The sequence below is a fragment of the Chanos chanos genome, chromosome 10 (genome assembly GCF_902362185.1).
Source record: "Chanos chanos chromosome 10, fChaCha1.1, whole genome shotgun sequence".
NCBI classification, from domain to species: domain Eukaryota; kingdom Metazoa; phylum Chordata; class Actinopteri; order Gonorynchiformes; family Chanidae; genus Chanos; species Chanos chanos.
This window is the reverse complement of record NC_044504.1, coordinates 18,648,560-18,672,826: the sequence shown is the minus strand read 5'-3', so window position 1 is coordinate 18,672,826 and position 24,267 is coordinate 18,648,560. Positions and strand designations below refer to the sequence as shown.

Sequence of the window (24,267 nt, the reverse complement as noted above, 5' to 3'; positions counted from 1 at the left end):
GAACTATAGTCTGTAATTGCACTAGCCTAAACGAGTTAATTTTGTCTTTTTATTTAAAATAACTTTCCAGTTTGAGCTGCTTCATATTGTAAAACTAAAATTAATTAGTGCTATGAATTAGTCTGAAAAATCATACATAACATAGCCAATCGAAATATGAATCCCATTCAGGCAAAGAGAACTGATCAAGACCTTGTGTCCTTCTTTAGTTGTATGAAGAATGTCTTAAATCTAACCAAATAATAATGCTTGTAAGGGGATGCTGTCTTGGTGTGCAATTTTTTTGTGTCAGAACATGATCTTATATAACCTTTTACTCATTGTGAAGGGCATAGCTTAAAGAATTAATCAGGGTCCAGTTCCCTTGGCATTCCAATCGGATTACTGCAACAAACAGGGATTTTTTCTCTTTTTTGTGCCAGAAAAAAGATTTCCCAAAATAAACAAATATAAAATGCTGGAGAATGGCATGTGCATGTAGATAATGTTTTAACGCATGGTTCAGAAATTTCTTTGCCAGCTATTGTAAGGCCTCGGGTTGGTTCAAGAACAGTTTAGTTCTTGCTCAACTGCTTGGATGAGCACAATCAATAGGGTTTGGTTGTCATAGTAACAGTGAAAGCATGAAATTGAAAACAGTGGAGGTAGCTCTCGACTTGAATCCCTTGGAAACACTTCCAAGAGCAACCATTAAGCATTAAACTAAATAGTCTCCAAAAAACAAAACAAAAAAAACAGAAGACAAAGCATCATGAAAGAATCCCTTTGTTACAGACATGGTATACAATTCAGGTTAAGGAGACACCCCTGCATTACAGATTCATATTACAAGACTTAGAAGTTTTTTCATCATCATATGTACTTTATGACAAAAATGAACAAGGCTTCATTCTTGGAAACATCACATATATTCCGTGCTACAAAAGCTCAAGAGATGTCACTACTGTCCTTTCCAAGGATTTTACTATTGACAGGTGACTCTCCCCAGACAGTGCCTGTCCAGCTAACAAACAGAGAAGTCCTGAGAATGGTAAGGCAGAGGGAGAGAGGGAGAGACACCGGTCTCTTCATAGGGGACTGGAGGACTGCAGTATAGTTATAACTATATATTAGTGGTTGCAGTGAATTTCATAAGTTACTGCATTTCATATGAGTGCTTCTGATGTCCTACAGGGTGTCAAGAGTTAGCATTGGCATGGATGGGATAGGTTAGGAGTAGTTAGCGCTGTCTCAGTAACTGCGGCCAAACAGGGTGTAAAATTTGGCTGGCTCTTTGCCACTGACGCACATCTGCCCCGGCTGCAGAGTCTTGAGAGGTTGGAAGGGAATGCACAGACTCTTGGCTCCCATGGAAGGAGCACCAGGCTCCAGGTCCTGATCCCTGTGGATGAAGTGCGAGGGTATAGGTATAAAATTAGGATTGAAGCAATGAGTGCTGGATGGATGCTTTTCTGTTCATGTGGCTTGTGTACAACAAGTATTACACAAAACCTGCTTAGATTACATGTTCAAAATACCAAAAGCCTTGTCATAAGCTGGGCCTGTACTCTAAGTCAGGGCAGAGAGAGGGAGAGGAGTCCATGACTTACTTGGCTGTGGTCTTTTTGATCCAATCCTCACACTCAATACCTCCACAGAATGGGATCTGAACAATCTGTTGGAACAAAAGGGTAAAAAACATGGAATAAGTAGCAAGGTCATTATATTTTAGGTTTTGTGTTTGGTCCGTCTCCGTATATGTCAGATGTTTGCTCACCCTGCCCTGGTCCAGCTCCTTCTGGAACTGATCCATACTGTCAGCTGTTACCATGTGTTTTTTCAAGTCATCTGAGGCCCTGAAATAAAGCAAAAAAAAGAAAAAGAGCAGCATTGATGAAGAATCATTGACAAACAAAAACAACTGCTTTCAAAACAGGTATTTTAAAAAATTCTTTGCACGAATTTGCAGCGATTATAATGTGTCGTGTAGCATTTGTCAGAGGTACACCAGTGGCTGCTCGTGATATGTAGTTTTTGCAGAGAGGTCCTTCTGCTCTCTCTGTGAGAGAATGAAGCTTTTTTTGAAGTTGTTCTGGATGCTCTCATGTGAACAGCAATCTCTTTCTTTCTCTTTCTATGGCAGTGTGTCTCCTCTCGCTCTATTCCTGGTGTATGAGTGTGCGCGTACTTTTTGAAGAGATTGTTCTGGATCTCCTCCAGCAGGTTAGAGATTCTATTCTCAGCATCAGCATCTGGCACAGTAATCTTCTCTCCTGTGTCTCTCCTCACTGCCACACACTGACCCTGTTTCAGATCCTTAGGCCCAACCTCCAACCTTATTGGAACACCCTGGGACCAGGCACAGTCAGAGAGAGAGAGATCTCAAATTTTAGATCAAATGTCCATCAGCTGTTAAACAAAGTAAACATAACCATTTGACAGAGGGCTGAGCCTCTACAGTGACCAAAACCATAAAAGAGAAAAAAAAAAAAAAGAGAGAGAGAGAATTTCCACACCTTCAGTTCCCAGTGGTTGAACTTCCAGCCTGGAGAATAGTTATCGCGGAGGTCGGCCCTCACTCTGACGCCGGCTTTCTGCAGCCTGGAGACATAGCTGTTGCACTGAGTTAAGAGCACTTCTTTGTCAGCTTCCAGCAGAGATGCTGTGATCCCACATGGGATGACGATCACCTGAGGAGAAAAGAGTAAGTGAGAGAGAGGTGTGTTTGTGTGTGTTTTGTCCCTTACTGCCTTGTGCTATTATTTGACAAGGACTGTGAAACATGAAGAGTTTCTCTTCAGTGTTGTATGTGGTTAAGCACATATTTTAGTCATACCTGTAGACAGGCCACCCTGGGTGGAAGCACCAGTCCCATGTTGTCTCCATGTACCATAGTGAGGACACCAATAGTGCGTGTAGTGATGCCCCATGAGTTCTGATAGGCCAGCTGCTTCTCACCTGGTTTCTTAGGATCCTCAAAGACAATCTCAAACATCTTAGAGAAGTTCTGACCCAGGTGGTGAGATGTTGCACCCTGAAGACAGAGATCCATTTCAAAATTATTTAAGCAATTAAACCAATAATTATAATCCTTTCCTTAAAAAGGATTAGTCCAAAAAAAGACACAAGAACAGAGATCCATTTCAAAATTCTTTTAAAAATAAACCAATTACTATAATCCTTTTCATAAAAAGGATTAATCCAAAAAAAAGGATAGAAGAAAAAGTTGACTGGTGTATAATATGATGGTTTAATAAAATACACCGTCATATATTATGGTATGTATTACATATGGTTTCTCTGTCACACTTTTAGGACTGACCTGGATGGCTCTACCACTGGCAGAGATGAAGGCCTCAATAGTGGTTGTATAGTCTCCTCCAGCAAACTTTTCCTTCTCAGTTTTCCTGCCTTTCACAACTGGGATGGCCATTAATTCCTCATATACACGTGCATAAAGGTCAAGGATTTGCAGTACCTGTGTGAGAGAGGGAGAGATAAGGGAGAAAGAAAGACAAAGAAAACTTGGTTTTATAGAGATTATAGACAGCACAGACCGTTAGAATTTCAGCACGACAAAAATAGCAGTTTCCATTTATCTAATACGATTTAGGAATAAACTTCCAAAACATCCAAAAAGTTAAGTAGTAAATCAAATAGCATTATGTACATGCTTGTTTTGAAGCCAGGTGTGTTTGTTAAAAGTGTATGTCATTGTTTTTGAGCACCATGTTTCTCTGTGCGAGCGCAAGTGTGTGTGTGTGTGCATGCGTGCAGAAGATAGCACTGTCCATCCCTATCTGCAGGCTGGTGTTGGGGTGTGTGTTCATAAGATTTGACTAGTTTTTCACCTCCTCTGCGGCCTCCTCCTTGGTAGCAAAGGCTGTGTGTCCCTCTTGCCATAAAAACTCTCTGGTCCTAAGGAAAGGCTGAGGATGTTTAAACTCCCAACGCTGAGAGGGAAACAGAGATAGAGTGTTAAATGTGACTGGAAAAGTACCTAATATCACATTTCAAACTGTTGACATTACTGGTTAAAGTCGGTTTACAACTATTTTGAGTGTCCTCAAATGTCTTGAGTCCACAAAATAGTAATACCAAAGCATTACACTGTGCTGAAGTTAGAGCACCCATCTGCTTTGACAAACCCCTGTGCTTACAGTTTAGAGAGGAAACTCAAGAGAGGCAAAAGACTCACCACAACATTACACCACTGATTGAGTTTGATGGGCAAATCTCTGTGGGACTGGACCCATTTGGCATAGGCTGGATACATTACTGCAAATAAAAATCACAAAAAGATTATAGGAGCACAACCCATTTATGCTATGCTAAATGGTGTAGTTTGACTCCAGTGCTATATCTGACCTGTTTCACTAGTAGGACGCACAGCAATGGGCTCCGCCAGCTCAGTCTTCCCTGATCTCGTCACCCAGGCAACCTGTTGAAGGAAAGAAGAGTTAGCATTTACGTATTTTTAGCCTCTGCATTTATCACAGTTTTTCTTTTTTTCCCCAGCTCCTGCAGTTACCTGTTTTATTCCATCACACTCTGGCCTGTTTGCCCTCCCTCAGTTGCCTCTATAATACTAAGCATTGATAAAAAATAAAACACCCAACATTTCCAAAGTTACAAAATTCCAATCTTATCTTCTAAAGCACCCTCTACCATTTTCCCATGGTTTCTTCTTTTTCTACATCAACCCAAGTTGCCCTCTCTTATTCCACCTCTCCGTTTTCTTCTATTGCTTCATTTTTCTCTCTCACCTCAGGGGCAAAGTCCTCAATGTGCGTTTTCTCCTTCTCCAGAGCTGCCTGAGAGACAAACATCGGGAAGTAGCAGTTCTCCACGCCCAGTTTCTTGATCTCTCGATCAAAGAAATCTTTGATTGCCTCCCAGATCGCATAGGACCATGGTCTCAGCACGTAACATCCACTCACGTCATAGTACTCAATCATTTCTGCTTTAGTGATCACCTGAGGAGAGATGGAGAGGAATAGAGACACACTAGCCATGAGAAAACTGAACAGGTATATGGTTATTTGCCTCTGTATCAAATAGAGGTCAAAGTGAACCACAAAACATGTATAAAAAATAAGTACACGTAGGCCAAAATATGAACCAGTGTATTCAAACCTGGATGTAGCATTTAAGTCCATAAATTTGCAGAACAAAAACTGGTCTCTGGACTAAATTCAACACAGTCAATTTCAAAGGTAAAACAAACTGTGAATGGATTAAACGGTAACTACAGCCAACTGTGTCTCTGCTGTGCACAACACAGTCTTAAGTGAAATTATGGGCCAAGACAGTCTAGCTGTAGTGGTATCCTAGGTGGTTAGCTCTAAAAAGAGCAGTAGAAGTTAATGGCTCATTCACTCAATATAAAGGCCCAAAGACCCAATAGAGCACCAGCATGTAGACACCTTTGGTTTCAAAATTACTCAGCAGCGCTGCAGTGTATCCCATTTATAAAGATGTTCTGTCAAAAAAACGAACGGATTTAATGTACCTGTGAATACCAGTCTGCCAGGTTTTCCTCTTTCTTGGCCTCCAGCCCTAACCTGCAGGTTAAAAGGAGGAGTGAATTCATGTGCTTATAGAATATGTTGTTATTGTCAGGTTTTCATTTACTGGTTCAGTGGATACAGGTATAACTGCAACATCCCGCTTCATTATTGTTAATCAGCCATCAGTCGTGTACACTCATGTTAGGTCAATAACTCGTGACTTTTACAAAACTGCATTTTTAAATGTATACAAACACAGCAAATACTTAATAAAAAAAAACATTCAAGTATTATTGCAGTGTTTGAAATTTAATATTGGAGGTAATAACCAGTTATGTCAGTACTATGCAAACTGCACAACTTTCTCAGACCTCCAAATATAAAAAGTCTGCTCAAATCAGGCTAAGGTCTAGCACCCTGTCAGATGAAGATTTTAATGTTGTGTTTTGGGTCAGTTCTGCCGCTCTCTCACCGTGTCTGTTTTTTGGGCCCCTGGCCCTCTCCTGCTCCCCCTGCTCCAGCCTCCTGTCCCTGCTGAGCTTTCTCTCCTCCTTTTTGCTGTTTGCGTCCACCTCCTCCCTGTTTCTCAGATTTATTCTCCCTCTCTTTGCGGCTCTTATCTTCTCCGCCAGCTGGTGCAGCAGCTGATGGGGTGGTGACTGGCTTGTACTCTTCACCAGTGAGTGCTTTGTACTGGCCCTTCAGCTCCAGCAGAATCTTCACTGCAGCATCTACTTGGTCCTACAGACATATATTCACTCACTTGAAAAACGATTTCATATGGACTTCAGGTTAAGAGAGCAATGCTTTAGTAAGCAATTCATTATACCTCTTAACCTCTTTGTGTGTGTGTGTGTGCTTTTGGAGGGGAAGGATTTATTACATGGTTGGTATTAAACTTCCCTGTCTCCCAACCCTCAGAAAAATCACAGTGTAAAAATTCTGACCTTTGGAGCTTTCTCTGTTTTGAGCCGTCTCACTTGCTCCCCCTGTTGGGCCACCTGAGCAAAGAGAGCCTGGGCCTGGGGGGAGGAGCTAGAGTTTGGTGGGGTGGGGTTGGTCTGGGCAGGAGCTGAAGTGGGAGGGGCGCCTGGTTTGTACTCCTGTCCAGTCTGCTGTTTGTACTCAGCTTTGAGCTCTAGCAGCTGCTTCACAGCGGCGTCCACCTGATCCTAAACAGAGCAAAGACCAGTGATTTTAACAGCTGGACGACAACAAGGGTAACAAAGCAGAATGAAACCACAGCTGAATTTTCATTCAGTCAATGACGCTATAACCCAGATGGTGTGGAAAAAGTGCATGAAGGTGGCATGAATAAACACGGATGGAGAACCAACCTTTGGTGCCTTCTCTGCTTTCAGCTTCCTTACAAGATCACCCTGCTGAGCCACACGCTCATAGATCCCTGTGGAGGAGCTGGTCACTGTGGGAGCAGGAGCGGACTGTACTGGGGCGGCGCTGGCCGGAGGAGCCCCTGGTTTATACTCCTGACCTGTCACCTGCTTATACTCCGTCTTCAGAGCCAACAGCTGCTTCACTGCTGCCTCCACCTGGTCCTGATACAGGAGTCCAGGGAGGGAGAGAGGGAAAAATGTTTTTCTCTTTCTTAAATGGGGACAATAAAACACACAAGAGTCTTATACTATGTAATACATCTTCCTCTCAAATTTAGAATAAAGAGAAAAGGGGGGAAAAAAAGCATAATCACTGAAAGATGTTGAGAGGTGAAAGTATGTCTGCTATCCATTTCTCACCTTAGGAGCTTTCTCTGTCTTGAGTTTCCTCACCAAGTCTCCCTGCTCAGCCACACGTGCATACATGGCAGCAGGAGAAGAGCCAGATGAGGAGGCGGCAGGTTGAGAGGTAGTTGTGGGAGTCGGGGCCATGCCGGGTTTGTACTCTTGCCCAGTTAGTTGTTTAAACTCGGCTTTGAGATCAAGAAGCTGTTTCACAGCTGCATCTATCTGGTCCTGTTAAATATGTAAATGAGCGGCGGAGATGGAGATAGAGAATAATATCTAATTAACAAGATAAAACACAGAAATGTAAATGAACACAAATTAAAACCACCGCCCAGAGTTCATATTTTTTATACTTTAAGCCTTACCATAATCTTAACCTAAAGTACACTATTATGTTTTCAAAGCACTTAAAATAACACTGTACCTTAGGAGCTTTTTCTGCCTTCAGTTTTCTGACGACCTCCCCCTGTTGGGCCACACGTGTATAGGGGCAAGAGGCAGAGTCCGTCACAGCTGGGGTGGGGCTACTCTGTACAGAAGATGAAGTGGGAGGGGCCATGCCAGGCTTGTACTCTTGCCCAGTCAGCTGCTTAAACTCAGCCTTCAGGGCCAAGAGCTGCTTCACCGCGGGATCCACCTGCTCTTTGGGGGCCTTGTCTGTCTTCAGCTGTCTCACCAACTCTCCCTGAGCAACTATTTTGTTGAATACAACTGAAGCATCTCCTGAGCTGGCTGCAGGAGCCTGTTTGGATTGTTTGCTTGGAGAACCAGTTTCTGCTTTCACCTGATAATAGAAAATGTGTGGGGAGACACATTTAAAGAAATGTATGAAAGCTGTTTGTAAAAGTAGAGAAAGATCATACAGATTAAAAAGTTAAAGCAAACAAAGAAGAAGAAAATTCCTCAGATAGAACAAAGGCATTGAGCCAAGAAGTGAATGGACAGTTGGAGTGATTTAACAAAAAGGAGTAGATCTTTAGACACTTGGATGAACAGATGCTAGGAAAGTTGTGTGGTTGGATGAACGAATGAAGCAGACACTCACAGTGGGTTTACTGGAACCCTGACTCTTGCTCTTGTCCTTGGAGCCAGAGGTGGGCATTTCCTTAGTGTGACCATCAGGGACATACAAAAGCACACAGGGACTCTCCTTACAGCTGTTAGGACTGAACCACGGAAACCAGGTTAAAACCTGAACTTAAACCTGCTTCAGACGATTTATAAAGCATATCACGGCATACTGTGAAGGCTGAAACCAAAGCACCAGACATATTTGACCAGCTGGGTCCCGCCCCCAGTATGTGTGAGTGTCTTTCTTTCCTCAGCCAATCCATTTTTAAATAAGGAACATGCTTTGATGAGACCATATAAAATGTTCATGCTGATTTCTGGTTGAAATGAAAAGGATTCACACCTGACTGGTTCATAAGGCTGGTCACAGACGTAAAAGCCTCGTCTCTGAAGCTGGATGATGTCACCTTTCTTCAGATCCTTCAAACATGGGTCTCCCATCATTTTCTCCTCCACCTGAGAATAGAGATTGAGTAAGACTGGATGAGACCTTTTATTTATTTATTTTTTTTAAAAATCATGCTTTCCATTATAAGATGAACAGCTCACAGCCATTTCTAAAAAAAAAGAAAAGACAAGAATGAAAAAAGACACGAAAAAAAAGAAAATTCTTTTCAGCTATTTGAAAACAAATGGCTGAAAAGAACACACAAAATGACCCTCCTCCCCAGACACACACCTTGCTGTTTTTGTTGATGTAGTCTTTGAAGTCATCATCTTTTCCCAGCACAGGTTTGCTGATAAGGTGCTGATAGGTGACACAGATAGTGGGTGTGATGGGTGCGCGCTGGGTGTCTGTCAGCCAGGTGATCTTGGTGGTCTTTTTGTAATCTGTATTCTCCAGGTTCAGACGACCCTCCAGTGAGGTGACTGCTCCACCGGCATCTCTATGGAAACAAACACAGAGAAAGAGAGGCAAAACATTAATAGCCATTTTTCCACTGTAGTAAGGAAACAAGAACCTTTTTTTTTTAGGAACTCAGGAACTTTATCCCACTCTCCACTGGACTAGCCCAGGCTGATTTGGGTTGCTGAGCTATAGTTCCTGAACTGGTTTTTAATAACTTCTCTAGAGTAGGTTCTTTTTTAGGGTTGTGAAAATATTGTGGTGGAAACCCAAACTTCACTGAATGACCAAGGAGACGAACTGCCATCTTTTAAATACCTGTATTTAACAATTGAGACATAGTAGTAAATACCTGTATTTTAAGGGTGAGTTGTAACAAAATGGAAATCTGGACTGATGAGGAGGGACAGGCCTTATTTAGTATCTCTTAGGAGCACAAGATTAAGAGACAGTTTGAGTCGTTGACTTGGAATGAGAAGGTGTATCATAAAATTGTATTACATTTCACTGAACTGGGCATACACCCTACTGCGAAACAGTGCCAAGAAAAAAAATGTAAAAAGTGAAACAGGGTTACAAAAACTTTGAAGACCACGATAAGTGAAGTGGATACGACAGACTCATACCTTTTGCGCCACCTTCTACTGATTAATACTATCTTCAGACTTAACCTGAAGATTCAGTGGATTTCATGGGGTTTATGAACATTATAAGTTTATGCAGAGTCAATACAACATAGGTGAATTTCCTCTGTATCTTTGTCTTTAACATGTTACCTGTGGATCTTTGTGATGATGATGTTGCCCCAGTTGATGAAGGTGACCATCTCTCCCTCTGTGAAAGTTTCTGCATCAGCCCCCTCAACAAACACCTTCGGTCCATACCAGACCTGCTTCATACCCACATCTGCATTCTAGGGTACAGACAGGACAGAACGAGGAAGATCAATAATTATAGAACTATCATTTCTATAATATCGTTTTATCAAAAAAGGAAGTCACAGTTAAATTATAGAAATGATAGTTCTGCCTCATTAGCAGAGGTGATCTAGTTAAAAGTAGTTTTTAACTTTCACACACATATTTTCTTAAACTGATGTCCTTCTCAATTTTTTTTTAATTAACCTAAGAGCAAAAACCCAACTAAACCTCTACCCCAAACAGACCTTAGAACGGTGGGACTCTGTCCAATTCAAAGTTCAGGGGGATTTTAGGGGTGTGTGTGTGTGTGTCGTACCTTGGGGTGTCTGGCAGCCTCTTTCATCTCCTCCTTGGCCTCAGGGATGGAAATGGGAACAACCTGAGACTCTAACAAGGCAGTGTATCTGGGAGCCACAGGGTCAATGACCTACCGAAAAGAAAGAGAGAAAGAGACACACGGAGAGTTAAATTATTTATTAAAAAGGTTAGAAAAAAGCAGAGGAAAGAGAGAGGGCAAGAGTTGTGAAGAACAATGGAGGGGGAGGGAAGGAGTAAACAAGGTTAGGTTTATGCAGTGGTGCAGGGAGGGAGAGAGATATATTGCTTCGAAAAAAAAAAGAAAGAAAGAAAAAAAAAAAAAAAAAAAAGGGGTGGGCTCCAAAGCCCTGTCTATAACACTGCAGCCCAACTCAAATATGACAAAGGGAGACAGGAGGGGAGTAGCAGTACAAAAACATGGACAGAATAAGATGAATAAGACAGACAGGCACTGTGTGCAGGACTCAGGAGCATGAAATGGTCAGCTGCTCTCCAAAAGAAGCTTTATTGACCGCAAAATGGTTCATGCAGTCTTTGTCTGTTTGGTCTATGCCTCTGATGCCAATGTAGTGTGACTAACAATATAGCAGGTATACAGCCCTCTGGTAAATTCAACCCTGTAACAAATTCCAAAGACTTGTCTGACTCAGTGAAGCAAATAATGTTGGGCCACAAAAGCTGCCAGTGTATGGAAGGAGTGAATGGGTTAATACACACACACACACACACACACACACACACAAGATACTAATATGCAACATAAAGCTGGCAGTGAAGAGTAAATCAAGGTCTCAGTTAAACACAGGTGTTTCAGTCACAAAATGTTGCTTTATTGAGTAGGCCAAATATTTAATCCATCTTTACAGACTAAACATTTCTGAACCTATTGTGATGGTACAGGCATTCATAAAGTTCTCTTTGATCTGTCACAATAACGTCAGAAGAGTAATTCAGGCTTTCTTTGACAGCGACAGGGTGAAGGACACAGCGTGCTATAAATGAGGAAAAAAGGATGGATCGAGGGAGAGGATGGGGAGTGAGGGAAGAACAAGAGGAGCAGTACCTTTCGACAGCTAACTGGCAGCTTGGAAACAGAAGAATGAGATGCAGTTTTAATGTCTGACATGGGAGACAGAGGTCATAGACAGGTCAGACAGAATGGGAAAGGTTTCGTACAGCTTTAGGTCAAGCTCAAGATAGCCCACTAACATACTGTTATACTGCCCCCTACTGCCACATCAGCACTGTGGGATAGGCGCTAACCTCAAACCACGCAACCATCATAAGCATTAACTGTATGCCTATAAGGCTTTTCTGAAGGGTACATTCTCATCATGGCAGTCCAAAAAAACATGATCTCACACATATTCAATATAGCCATTTCAAACGCTTACATCGCCTAATTAAAATCAGAGGCCACGCCCCAAAACAATGCCATTCGTTTTAGGTAAGAGCGGCCAATGAGAAAGCAGCAGGGACCGACCTGACAAACAGCAGGCAGGAGGGAGAAATGCAGGGGAAAGGTGAACAGAGCATAGGGGTTCCAACAGAGAGAAGCCTGAGCCTTTTGTCATGGATGACACATTAATAACAAAAAAAAATGATGTCACAGGGCACTCTGTTCTTTCTCAGCAATTTATTAAAGAAAAATCAATGACTTAAGGCTTTAAAAAGACGCTTAAGGATAAGCGTAACGACCGAGCAGAAATGAAAAGGTGTGTTAATGAAGGAAAGATGAGAGTGAAGGTGAATGTAGATTAGAGGGGTGGGGGTCTGAGACAGATTAGGACTGGACACATCAAACTCCAGTCAGAAGCATTCTCTGTCTTCTTTTTTCTTTTTTTTTACGGTGCATGGGAAGAGGGCAGATAATGGAGATAGAGAGGAACAGAGGGAGGTATAAGGAAAGCAAGCCATGCAAATTCTGAAACACACTTGCTTAGGATGAGCACCAAGGACACACAGACACTGACCACTGTCTGCATTATCAGCTTATACTGGTTTATAGTAAATATTCTGAACATCACAGGTCCAAAGGAGGTTTATAGTCTGTATTTGTCTCCCTAAGGTTCGCTTAGTTCCGCTTTTCAGAACAGTTCTTCTTCCACATACGACATCTATATGTAGCACTCTTACTCACTGCCTTTTGCACTGAAATTGGGGAGGAGATTTCATAGGCTGACACAAATGACTGACAGCCAATAACCAATGGGATTACCTAATGTTAGCCTACCAGGTGGGACTGCTGATTACTTATATGAACTCAAACCCTGAAGCACAGGTGATAAGATGCTCCATACTGAGGAGGACTAACAAAGCACTGTGTCCTGTGCTGGTGGTTAAAAGTAAGAATGTGTGAATTGGGTCTATTTACACCAGTCAGAACATACTCCTTTGATGTGTATGAGATATCAGGATCTCTCTTGACTGGGGAGGTACACCATGATGTAGGATTTCTTTGTTGGCTGGATAACTTATGTAAAAAGTCAAAACCATCCAATAGGAGAGCAGCTAAGAAACATTTCTGTTGGTAAGTCTTGAGCGTTTGCTCCCTGACGGACTTAAGAAGGGAGAACTTTTTACCTTTTTGTTGAACGCCCAGATCTTGTCCCACTCCATGTTAACCACAGACCTGGATCCACCCTGGGCAGGGAAAGCAAGGAATAAGGACAATCAGGCAGGGAACATTAAAATGAAATATTGGTCTGAGAGAAAATGTACTGATACACATGCCAGTGAAGGCAGTTCATATCAACCAGAGTCTGCTTTAGGATTACATATTACAGCAGAAAAAAACGCGGCGTTGTAACCAGGCACACGCATTTTCACAGCACACACCTGAGCGGCAATAAACTGTTTGAGCCCTTCGACAGTCATGCCTCTGCGCAGGACGCCTCTGACTGTGGGAAAGCGAGGGTCGTCCCTGAGAAAGACGACAGGAGAAAGATCTTATCTTTATGCCTAACTCAAACATTACTTCCCCTACACCGCTGCCTTAACACCACCTAACATCTCTGTAGGTGTTCTATAAATCCTAAAAACAATATCCTAATACGAGATTCAGAATTTAAAAAGTGTCATGTTCCTGCTACATGTATAAACCATACAGACAGAATGACCAAAAAGAAAGAAAGAAACAAACCCTTATTCCTACACCACTACTCAGTTATGTGTAAGCATTATTAGTACCACTTGGGCTAAAATCTAACCACATAGATGAGTCTGGGCTACGCACCAGCCGTCCACGTAACCTTGGTCCACAAACCAGGTGAGTTTTCTCTTGGAGAGCACAGTGTTGTTGAGGTTGAGTCGTGCGTACTCCCAGATGTAGGGCTTCCTCAGACCCAGCGCGTCAATCACCCAGTAGAACTGCTCATCGCGGTCATGGTACTCAGTGGTACGCAGCGCGTGTGTCACGCCCTCCAGACTGTCCACGATGGGACAGGCAAAGTCATAGGTTGGGTACACTCTAATGGAACAGAAGGAGGACAATTTAATAAAAAAAAGAAAAAAAAACAACTTTGCCTATGTTAGCTCTGTGGCGCGGAATAAAATATTCCAATATTGATTCGGATGACCTGGTAGTACCTTTAGGTAACATTTAGTGGTACCTGTTTTCGCTTACACACACACACCCACATGCTAATTTCAAACAGCCATAAATTATATGTATCAGCACCACAGTCTGCAGCTGAGGGTCTATGGCTGCTACTGTTCCCAGACTGCCCAGTGAAGTCTGGCACTGAACAGTGTTGCATGGTATGTAAACTAAAGAAAACGAGAACAGCTCCAGAGTCTGCATGGACTGACTTGTAGGTGTCGCCTGTGCGGGGATGGGGGGCGTTCTTGCAGCGGTAGAGGGTGGGGTCACGCATGCAGCCGTTGTTGGACTTCATGTCAATCTTGGCCCTCATGCAGCAGGTCTGTCCATACTCTGTCCCTGCCTTCATCTCCTCCCACATCTGTATGTTCTTCTCCACAGCTAGAGGGCAGATTGGACAACACACACATCATTCACCACTGCCTCTAGACAGAGATAAAAACACCCAGGTCCAGAATAAATGGACCGTAATGTGAATCTAATACTTCCTAATCTTGACTCAGGTCTCTGTAAGTTGACAAGCGCTGATGCTTCCTATTCACTGTTAGCTACATAGTCGATTTTGAGTTGCTACACAGTAAAATATGATGACCTCTCTCTCTTTGAGCCCTTTCTCTTTGAACAAACTCACAGTTGTTGCGGTTGCGAGACTCTACTCTCTGCTCTCTCTCTTGCTTCATGACGTCCGGGGGTGTGTCATCAATGTAGGCCTTGCCCTCCTTCAGAAGCTGCTCTGCCATGCGTAAGATGATGGGGAAACTGTCGCTGGTGTAGGTGAACTGGTCAGGTTTAATCTGCAGCATGGCCACATCCTCCAGGATCACCTACAGGAAAGACACAAATCATCCACACTGACTCCACACTGACTCAGTGAGTGCACAGCTCGTTTTGGCACCTAGATGTCAGTTGGCAGAAAAACCCTCCTTCAGTTTCAACGCAAAATACAGAGATAAAGTATTCATACTGAGTCAGTGAAACCAGGGAAAATATGAAGAACCCTCAGCTTGGTGTATACAGTTGTTGCTGGGTGATTTCACCCACCTTCTCAAAGTCCTCCTTCTCCTTCTCTGGGTTGGTGTCGTCAAAGCGCATGATTAGTTTGCCCTTGAAAGAGACCTGATAGTGCTGATTAAGCAGAGCTGCCTTGGCATGGCCAATATGCAGATACCTGAGAACAAACACGAGACGGTACATTTGTAAAGAAATCTCCATTTTCTCCTGAATTCCTGACTGCTTATGAACTCTTCTAAGCGTTCCCCTGATTCGACGGCCACCTGGGCCTAGGTTAGTGAAGCTGGTGCTAGCCTCCTTTACCACGGCATCTTTCTATGCAGTCAGCGGTCTAGCGCCACCTGCTGTTCACAGTGTGACACTCATAACTACACAGGTGCCTACCCATCATTTAATTGCACACACGTCATTCAGAAACGCCTTTGGAGAGAACTGCCAAAAGCAGGGGTTAAAGTCCCTATTCAAAATGGGTGGGGTCCCCCTCTAACTGGCTGCATCTCTCAGGGCTCTAACCACAGCAAAATTTTATCCAACAATTATGTATGGACAACAATACTGAAATTGAACAAATCCAAGCTTGCGGTTGTCTACCCAAATAATCAAAACAACAAACAGCTGAAACATTGAAACATGAGAAAGAACAAACCAGAAAAAAATCAATTTAACTGACAATGCAAACAACAGCAATAATCTTGTTGGTGAAATAGTGTGAAATTGACTGTAACTTCTGTCGTTCTCTGCTGGCAGGGGCCAGTGGCACTCACCCACTAGCCTCTGGAGGAAATCGAACTACCACTTTGCCCATCTCAGCACCAGGCAGCTCCACAAACTTCCCCAAATCCTGTTTTTTTTCTTTCTCGTCAGTCTGAAAATAGATGCGTGTAAAAAAAAAAAAAAAACAACAACCTGATGTGTCTTTGCAATAATAGCAGATGAATCAAAATTTAAGGGCAATGCATGCTGAGAATGAATTAATATGGAGTGACGAACAACTGTTCTTTACTAACTCCACTAATGTGAAATGAAGATATTAAATTGGAAGGGCTTTTGACCCACTTGTAGTCCCTCTCTTATTTTCCTCCAACATTTTTGCATTTGTACTTGGTCTGATCGTGAACTTAACGGTGCCACTCCTGCAAGAGACAGCTCAACGGCTACTTGCTTGGTTTATTTTCTGCCAGTCTTGGAGGTCGCTTTGGAAAAAAATGTGTCTGCTAAATGAATATAGGAATAAATGTATTTGTCTTACCGCTGCTTTACTGGCAGTGATCTTGCTGGCCCACTGGTTTCCCACAGTAGCGAAGGGAGCCTGAGAACTCAAGAAGGAGAACCACCGGTACAAGTGACGGAAGCTACCGGATTTGGAAGCCTGGATAGCTTGCCATTCCCCACTTCCTGCAGAGGAACAAAAAGAGAGTCAAAGTCGAAAACAATTTATTAGGACATTACGTTTATCATTTATGATTGTTTAAGCAGTACAAATATCCAGTGACTGACCTTTCAGGGCAGCCCATACACAGAGGTCGGCCAAGGTCAAACTATGACCTACAAGAAAAGTCCGCAGAGCTAAGGCTCTGTCCAGTTCCCCCAGGGCTGGAGCTACTTTGGACTGGCCACACAAACGCCTGACACTAAACTCCAGCCAGTGGTCAACCTGGGAGATAACATATCGCTTAGCTTTGTTTAAACTTTACATTTTATCAGAGCACTACCTCAAAAAGATCAAATATAAATAGTGCTTGAGGTTAAAAAAAAAAATCTGAGAAGCTTTAATTGCACTGCTCATCACAGCACTGCTTTTCAGTGAGCTGACAGCTGAGCTGGGAGATTTGCAGATGTAAGGCAAAGCTGAAACTGCCAAGATAAGAGAGTTGCATTTTTTTAATTCCAGAGAGTGACTTTTGCTTTCTGTTTTGAAAGCTGATTTTGATTCTTAGTTCAAATATTTCCTCATGTTCAGTCAAAAGCATTTCTGGAATTCTAGATGCAAGCTGATTTGTTGAGTTAATATGCAATATTCATGTCCTAACAACTATATAATGAAGTTTAGCTGTATCCAACCCACTAGAGATTTACACTAAGGAAGTGCAAAGCACACGTTTTTTTTTTTTTTACCTCGGTCTGTTCCAGCATATTGGAGCCATATAGACCCAGACTGGGTGCCACTCGTGCAAGGTAACGTGTGATAGAATTAACATCATTAAACTGCACCTGACTAAAGGACAGAGAGAGAGAGAGAGAGTGAGAGAGAGAGAGAGAGAGAGAGAGAGAGAGAGAGAGAGAGAGAGAGAGAGAATCATGTATGTAAAATGTCTTCATCTTATTGTTACTGTCAGTCCTTTTTCTGATCAGGCCAGTTGTTGAGATGTACATGGCCAAGTTTTCAGGGTACTCTGAGACACATTGTTATACTTTTATGTGTGTTTATGTGCTTATTTAGGTACTCACTCAGAGACATGGAGCTTGGTGTCTTTGCCCTCCTGCACAGACACGTTCACTGTACCCTTCACATGCTCTGCAGCCAGCAGTGCCCCTACAGGCAAAGAGAGGAACTGAAGTTAATGTCAACACCTGTCACACTGCATTCTAAGAACACAGACATAAAAAGATGGGGGTTGGGTTCGGTATTTAGGGCAGTACAGCATACATTAATTTGTTTAATTCTGATCTGTTAATAACACGGTAGACATAAAACATCGAAGGACTTTTGAATATAACCCCTTTAGCTGGTTTTGACTTGAAAAAGAGACTGAAAACTGATTAGGTGGATATTCAACAAGGCAGGACTCATTGGCTATCCAGTTAATTTGAACCACAAGTCATTTGCGTCACAACTATCCAAAAGAAGAACAACTGATGAACATAGTTATTGGACAGTTTTGATTTTTTACTACTCAACCTGGTTTGTGGAATTCCCCCACAGGACAAAGGCTGGGTTTGAATCTTATTTCTAGACTTTTACAGATATAGTATAACTGCATAACTTTCAAAATAAAGTAATTTAAGCACAGACAATGTCAATTAAAAGAGTCATGATGAACCCAGTTTATTCTGTGCTCCATATTCCATTATTAGAAACAGTATTGACAAAGTGCTTGAATCCAACACATGACGCATTAACAAGGTAGTAAACACTCTCAAGTGAATTACGACCCACTGTTCTCCACTGCAAGAACCATGACACCACTGGATGTCAAAAAATATCTTGACTCTGCTTGGAGCAGGTAAATAAAAAAAAAAGATACTACATCTCAGTGTGAGTCACGCTATATGATTCAGACAAACTTGTGAGGTCAACAGCAGAACGACAAACTGCAATTAGGCCGTTACAGCCTCTTTCATCAGTCTACCTAAATTAAAAAAAAAAATAAATCAGGTCAAATGATTCAGCCTTTTTAAAAACGAATAGTGAAAGCAAAAGCCACTGGTGGTGTACGAGTTGCTAAAACAATAGAGCAAATACGTGGACAGACAGGACGATCAAATTTTATTTTTAGGCTTATCCACCGATGAGAAATTTGTTTTGAGTGCTTTCCTTTCATGTCGCTTGCATCAGCCAGTCACACCACTGTAAAACACGGGGGGCGCAAATGAGCGTTAGGGAGCAAGTTAAAACTACAGGTCACTTTCTATGGTTTTAACTTGTTCACCGATTAGAGGTTTCTTATCCAATTTTTCAGATGACGAGTAAATAGCCATGAAATTGAAAAGGGAATGTTGAATACGAATAAACCTTTGTGTGATGCCCGCTGATTCAACGTCTCAATAACAAGCTAGCATGTTTCCTCCAGAATTACCAAGCGATGCAGGGTGCATGCTGCATTTTATCTGACTCATCGACGAAATAACAAATATTTCCGTGCAGTTTACTTTGCACATATGTATTCATCTTCTCAGACAACTATAAACGAAAATCGAGAATGTAATGCCTCAAACAGACACAATATAACTCATGTGGAAACTTGTCATTTCATGCACTCAAACACCAATTGAAGTTAGCTAACGATGCCACGATGGCATGACGACCACTAAGAGAGGATGTAGATCTAGTTTGTCACTCGACAGCAAAAATGCAAATATGGAGTGGCTGCAGCCAATGTATGTAATCTTACCCAGTGGTGGGTTGCTAGAGTTGACGATAAGGTTCAAAGCCATGATATTTCCTCTCTTTAAGAGAATTCCCGGCTTACATCAACCTCCTCCAACACTTACAGAGCTCTGAGAACCACAAAGCTGCCACACGGGTTTATGTGCCTCGTCTAAACCATCCCCCCGGAACATCATCACTTCAAACAAGGGTTCCAAGAAAAGAGCGGCACTCCCTCACTAATCAGAAGTGAAACCATGAGCTTGCATTTGAATAGTTGTAGTGAACCTGTAGGAAACGTGTGTGTTAGTGTGTGTGTGTGTGAGAGAGAGAGAAAGGTAATGGATTAAGCATGTAATTTAAATTCAGTGTTTTGAGCGTAACTGTTAGGAAAATATATCCAAAAAGTGAACAAACACGTCACTGTATTTTGTATTACGAAAGGGGCGAGGTATAGAACCCTCCAAAAAGAACTAAGAGAAAACAACATTAAAGAATCAAATTCCCTCTTATAGCACTGTAAAAACAGAACTTAAATTGCAAAGTGAAAAACCTTATAACTATAGTGAGGATATTTCAGCTTAAATGGAGCTAGGTCTCAAGGTCTGAAATCACTGTAAAAACGGTGTTGTAAATCTAGCTCCAAAGAGAACGTAGAATGAATTATACAGTACATCTGCAGTCTTGGAAAGAATTTAGCCTCTACTCAAGCTGTCCAATAGATTAACAGACTAAAAAGAATGGCCTGAAAATAGATGCAAAGAAAACATGGGATTTATGCAAATTAAAACACCGAAATAATAGGAAGAGAAGAGATTGGGCATTGCTTTAAACTGATAAGATGGTGTCACCTTTAATGTAGTTATACTTTGGCTATCTATTATAACATAAAAATCTGTAATTCGTGAGGATTTTGTGTCTCAGTAGACCAGAATGAAAATATCTCTAAGTCACTGGCAGTCACAGTTACTCTAACCCATTACAAACCCTGTCTCTACCTTTAGAAAGCACAGTGACTGGAGAGAGTGCATCGGCATTCAGTCATAATGAGACTCTGGCAGTGAGACATGCTCCCACATTTATCTTTTTCAAAAGGCACAGACATAAGACCTAATAATGCTGAGCAGTACAGGAGGTGCACCTCAGACTGATGAAATATGAAAATACAGCCTGTTTGTTCAGTGTGGTCTGCATTTGGAGCTGACATTTCCCCCTCATTCTGCCAGCATAAGCATATTCATTAGAGAGACAGTCCATATGTAAAACCACGGAAGCAATGGAGAGGGAAAAAGGAATCATAGTTTTGTTTATTGAGTGTTGGGCTTAGGGGTTTAATTATGCACTCTGATGATATAATACTGAAATTAAACCACAATTTCCTAAAATTTGTGCAATGTATGGATGTAAAGAGATCCTTAAAATGTGTAAAAAAAAAAAGTGAAAAAGCTTAAACGCCCGGTTGTTCTTCCACTTTTGTTATGGTACAATGCTTTTGGAACTGAAGGGGAAGGTCTAGAAAGATGGAGTAACACTGCAATGTCTTGATCAAATAATCAATTAAAAACACCAGGAGACATAAATGGGTCAAATGTGAAATGACTTTGGGGGGCCAGTGTAAAACTGAATTAAGTCTTTCTTTCTTTCTTTCTTTCTTTCTTTCTTTCTTTCTTTCTTTCTTTCTTTCTTTCTTTCTTTTTCTGCCTATATTAATATGAACCAGTGAACATGCAGGTATGTTAACTGCACACTCTCTCATAAATGTAATTGGCAAGAAAATGTGAGGTCTTTCAATCAACCAATACTGGTTGCGTAATTGTCTTGTCATGGCTCTTGAGTGGGAGGTGTATATTAAGTCTGAGTGTAATTGCTTTGAACAGACGTACCTTATCATTTTTTCATTTGAAAATAATGAATGAAACAGAAGAAGACCTTAACACATCTGCTCTTTGTGGAGCTGCAGAGATGGATAGAAACAAGTACAATTCTTCAGAGCTGGGCTTTGAAACTCCACCTGACCACTCCAATAATCTCAGTGAAAATTGGTGCATGGAGAGTGGATAGCCTTTATTTTGAACCACACACACTGTTGGACTCACAGTTTGACGCCGCAAAATATCCGTCAGGCTGGAGACTGGAGAATGTTTACCAGCAGATGGAGCTGTGTGACTACAGAATAAATTCGCATGAAGTTGCTTGACGGTACTTTTCCATACAGGAGCAAAGCTATTTAAAGGTCAGAGCAAATTGCATACCAGGACAAGACAGCATTCCAAAAGTCAGCTAAATGAATGTCCCCAGATGCATCTTTACAACCTACAACCAGCCTACATAACGATGGTCTGAGAAAATTACATATATATGTGTGTGTGTGTGTGTGTGTGTGTGTGTAACCTAGACAGATCAGCAAATAGCTCTGTAAAAAACCCAGATATATTTTGACAGTTTTGTTAAGCTAACCCTTGACTATTTTCAGTGTCTCATCAATACTTCTAATCTCACTGAAGTCAATACCAGTAGAGAGTAATAGTACTTATGATAAATAAGATACAACTTAATGGCCTGGGAGTATATCTCTATATTTGACTGGGAAATCATATTGGGCTGAAAAAGCTCTTTTTTCTTCTTTTTTTTTGCCAGTGAGAGGCTAAGTTTTGACTTCCAGATGAAATTCTTTAGTGTTTTCCTCTGACGGCACCAGAGGTTCCTGTTAATAAACAGAAGAGTAAAGCCACAGTGGTTTTCTAGGCAGTACTCTGAAAACAGCACATCTTCTCAACCCTCAACTCCAACCTTATTACCTGGGGCCTGGATTACAGAGGTGCTTTTGCCAAGTCAAGCATTAGGGATTTGAAACTGCCTGTCTCTCCGGCATAGATTTTTTTCACCATCTTACATATTCATGAACATGCCAAAAATGAAATGTTTTGTTGGGTCAAATTTTGCCTGGTGAGCATGAACAATTCAGATCTCTGAGATCTGTGCCAACGCTTGTCAAATTCAGGATGTGTTCTTCATATTGGATTCTATACTGTAAGAAACAAACATGCAACACTCCTATAACTCAAAGTAAAAAAAAAAAAAAGAAAGAACAAAAAGACAGACTTTATTTGGGAACATCAATCAGGCAATGACAACTAACGCTGAAAGCTTGTGAAATTTGGATGGAATTAATTAAACACTCACTACAACTTACTAAGGTTCAGCAGAAAGGGCCAGCTGGTCAAAATGGGAAAGTCTGTGCTAAGGGACTTATGTTTTACCCAGTGACAAGGTGGTAATGGGTTAGGGACTCTCCAGGTATGAGATTGGGCATTGCAGCTCCTAACCACTAACTTGTGGAGTGAAACCTACAGAGCATGTATGATGCATGAGGGCTGAATCTACAGGCTGAGTACGTCCTCCGTCATTTTCAGCACTTCACCTCTGTCAACTCCAGCAATTACTGAAGACTGAATTCAGACCCCTTAACATATGGGGTAGCTAGGGCTTTACTCTCCTCATTACGACCCCATTACCTGAGATGGATTTGCATATTTTCAACCATTTTGAATTCCTGTTTGAATTATTTTCATGTGTATATCCTTCCAAGCTAGCAACTGCGTTTCCCTGTACTGGTTAACAACCATTCCTAAGAGGGGAGGTGGCAGGAAAAACATATTTGTTTTCAAGGGGACACTCTTTTGGGCTTTTTGGAGTACCAGTGCAATACATAACAGTCATCTACTCAGATAGACTATTTTTCAACTCTGCCAGCTTCACAACAGACTGTCCCCATGTGAGATGAATTCAGAATGATTTGATTGAGTCTCCTCAAAGTAGAAACACACACACACACACACACACACACACACACACACACTAACTGAGTGTTACTGCTGTCATATTGGGTTTAGTTTCCATATAATTACTAAGGTTCCAGCATTGATAATAACCCATAATCATACTAAGATTGTTTTGATCAAGGAATGTACCATTAATGTGAGCTGTTCATAAACAAAAAAATACTATCCACGGTTGTTTCTTTAGATGTTTTATGCTGCAATATCTTCTAGTTCTTTAATCTTTATTGACACATCTTTATCAACACATTTGTCTCTCCTTTTAATGGCTTTTGTGGGTTTTAATTACCTGGGGGGGTTGTGGGTCCCTTTGTATTTACGATACAAAAGGCATTATAACACTAATTTGTAAATTTATATTTAATGTGAGTTATGTTAACTTCATTATGCTTTCAGAGTGGTGAAAGGACAGTGGCTATGGTTACAGGAAGAAATTTGTGCATATATAAAAACTTTGAAAAGGAAAAATTGGAGGAGCCAAATCATTCTTGTAATATAGTGCTCTATTCCAGAAAAGTCCAAATGAAGCTGGTTGACTCTGGAACAGTATTGTACCCACAACAGAGCATGGCAAGATAAGACTTTTGAAACACACAGGGAACATTTTTTTCATAGTTGGCCTCCTGTAAATGACAGTTTGGAGAACATGGATTAAATGACAAGTAGATGTAGTGTCTAGTATTCTGATGATGCAGCCTACCATGACACTCCATTCAATTTGTACCAGTTAGTTTGTCAGCACATTATCCTGCAAACCCATTATCCTGCAAATCAGATGACTACAATGTGCTCTCACGTTGATAAGATGAAAACAAGAGCAGGGTAGAAGGATGGGTCACTGTTAGTACTGATATTGTTCACAATATACAAATGGTGTATTGAAATGCTCAAAGAGAATAATCAGATCAAATATATGGATGTAACTGTGGACAAACAGAATAATGATAGTGGGATTGATTTGGTGAATGCCTTTCTCTATTCATTTGATTGAGAAAGAAGCTGGACTCCATTAAAGGTTACATCACAGCATAAAGATTTTTACTGATATGACTGTAACAATACAAGGTCATTCAGGCATGCATTTGTAAGGCAGTATTCATGTCTGAGTGTGCCCACACCTACATCACATTTAGCTCTGATGTGATTATGTTGATACGGAATCTCCACAAATTTCCTGTCACACTTTACACCGGATATCTACTGACAAATGCATGGCTCACACCCTTGATGTAAAGGTACTGCAGGCTCTGAGGAGAAGCTAACAACACAGCACACACAGATCAAAGTCATTTTTTATGGTTGAGATGTGGGGGAGTGGTCAAGGCAAGGTTAGACATCAGGG

The 24,267-nt window shown here is 41.5% G+C and overlaps 1 protein-coding gene and 1 non-coding gene across 3 annotated transcripts; both read right to left on the bottom strand.

Moving 5' to 3' along the window:
• Window positions 1-749: 749 nt before the first annotated feature.
• eprs1 (glutamyl-prolyl-tRNA synthetase 1) lies at window positions 750-19,214 on the bottom strand. Of its 2 annotated transcripts, none has more exons than XM_030786194.1 (34): window positions 19,112-19,214; window positions 17,448-17,532; window positions 17,115-17,214; window positions 16,497-16,653; window positions 16,249-16,394; window positions 15,764-15,864; window positions 15,030-15,156; window positions 14,620-14,812; window positions 14,198-14,369; window positions 13,623-13,856; window positions 13,226-13,310; window positions 12,971-13,030; window positions 10,386-10,496; window positions 9,926-10,062; window positions 8,982-9,189; window positions 8,646-8,758; window positions 8,271-8,397; window positions 7,656-8,015; window positions 7,244-7,459; window positions 6,827-7,045; window positions 6,437-6,661; window positions 5,962-6,230; window positions 5,492-5,543; window positions 4,746-4,955; window positions 4,348-4,420; window positions 4,178-4,257; window positions 3,831-3,932; window positions 3,302-3,457; window positions 2,816-3,013; window positions 2,496-2,669; window positions 2,168-2,328; window positions 1,757-1,835; window positions 1,590-1,654; window positions 750-1,381 (listed from the first exon to the last, which is right to left on the bottom strand). In XM_030786194.1, the coding sequence occupies exons 1-34, from the start codon at window positions 19,152-19,154 to the stop codon at window positions 1,231-1,233; spliced, it is 4,989 nt and encodes a 1,662-aa protein (XP_030642054.1). In that variant the 5' UTR covers window positions 19,155-19,214; the 3' UTR covers window positions 750-1,230. The 2 variants fall into 2 exon arrangements, with proteins under 2 accessions (XP_030642054.1, XP_030642053.1); XM_030786193.1 differs by having other exon boundaries at window positions 8,277-8,397.
• On the bottom strand, window positions 5,730-5,865 carry LOC115823607 (small nucleolar RNA SNORA47). The gene has a single exon (XR_004025638.1). It is a non-coding gene; the product is annotated as a small nucleolar RNA SNORA47 (small nucleolar RNA).
• Window positions 19,215-24,267: the final 5,053 nt, after the last annotated feature.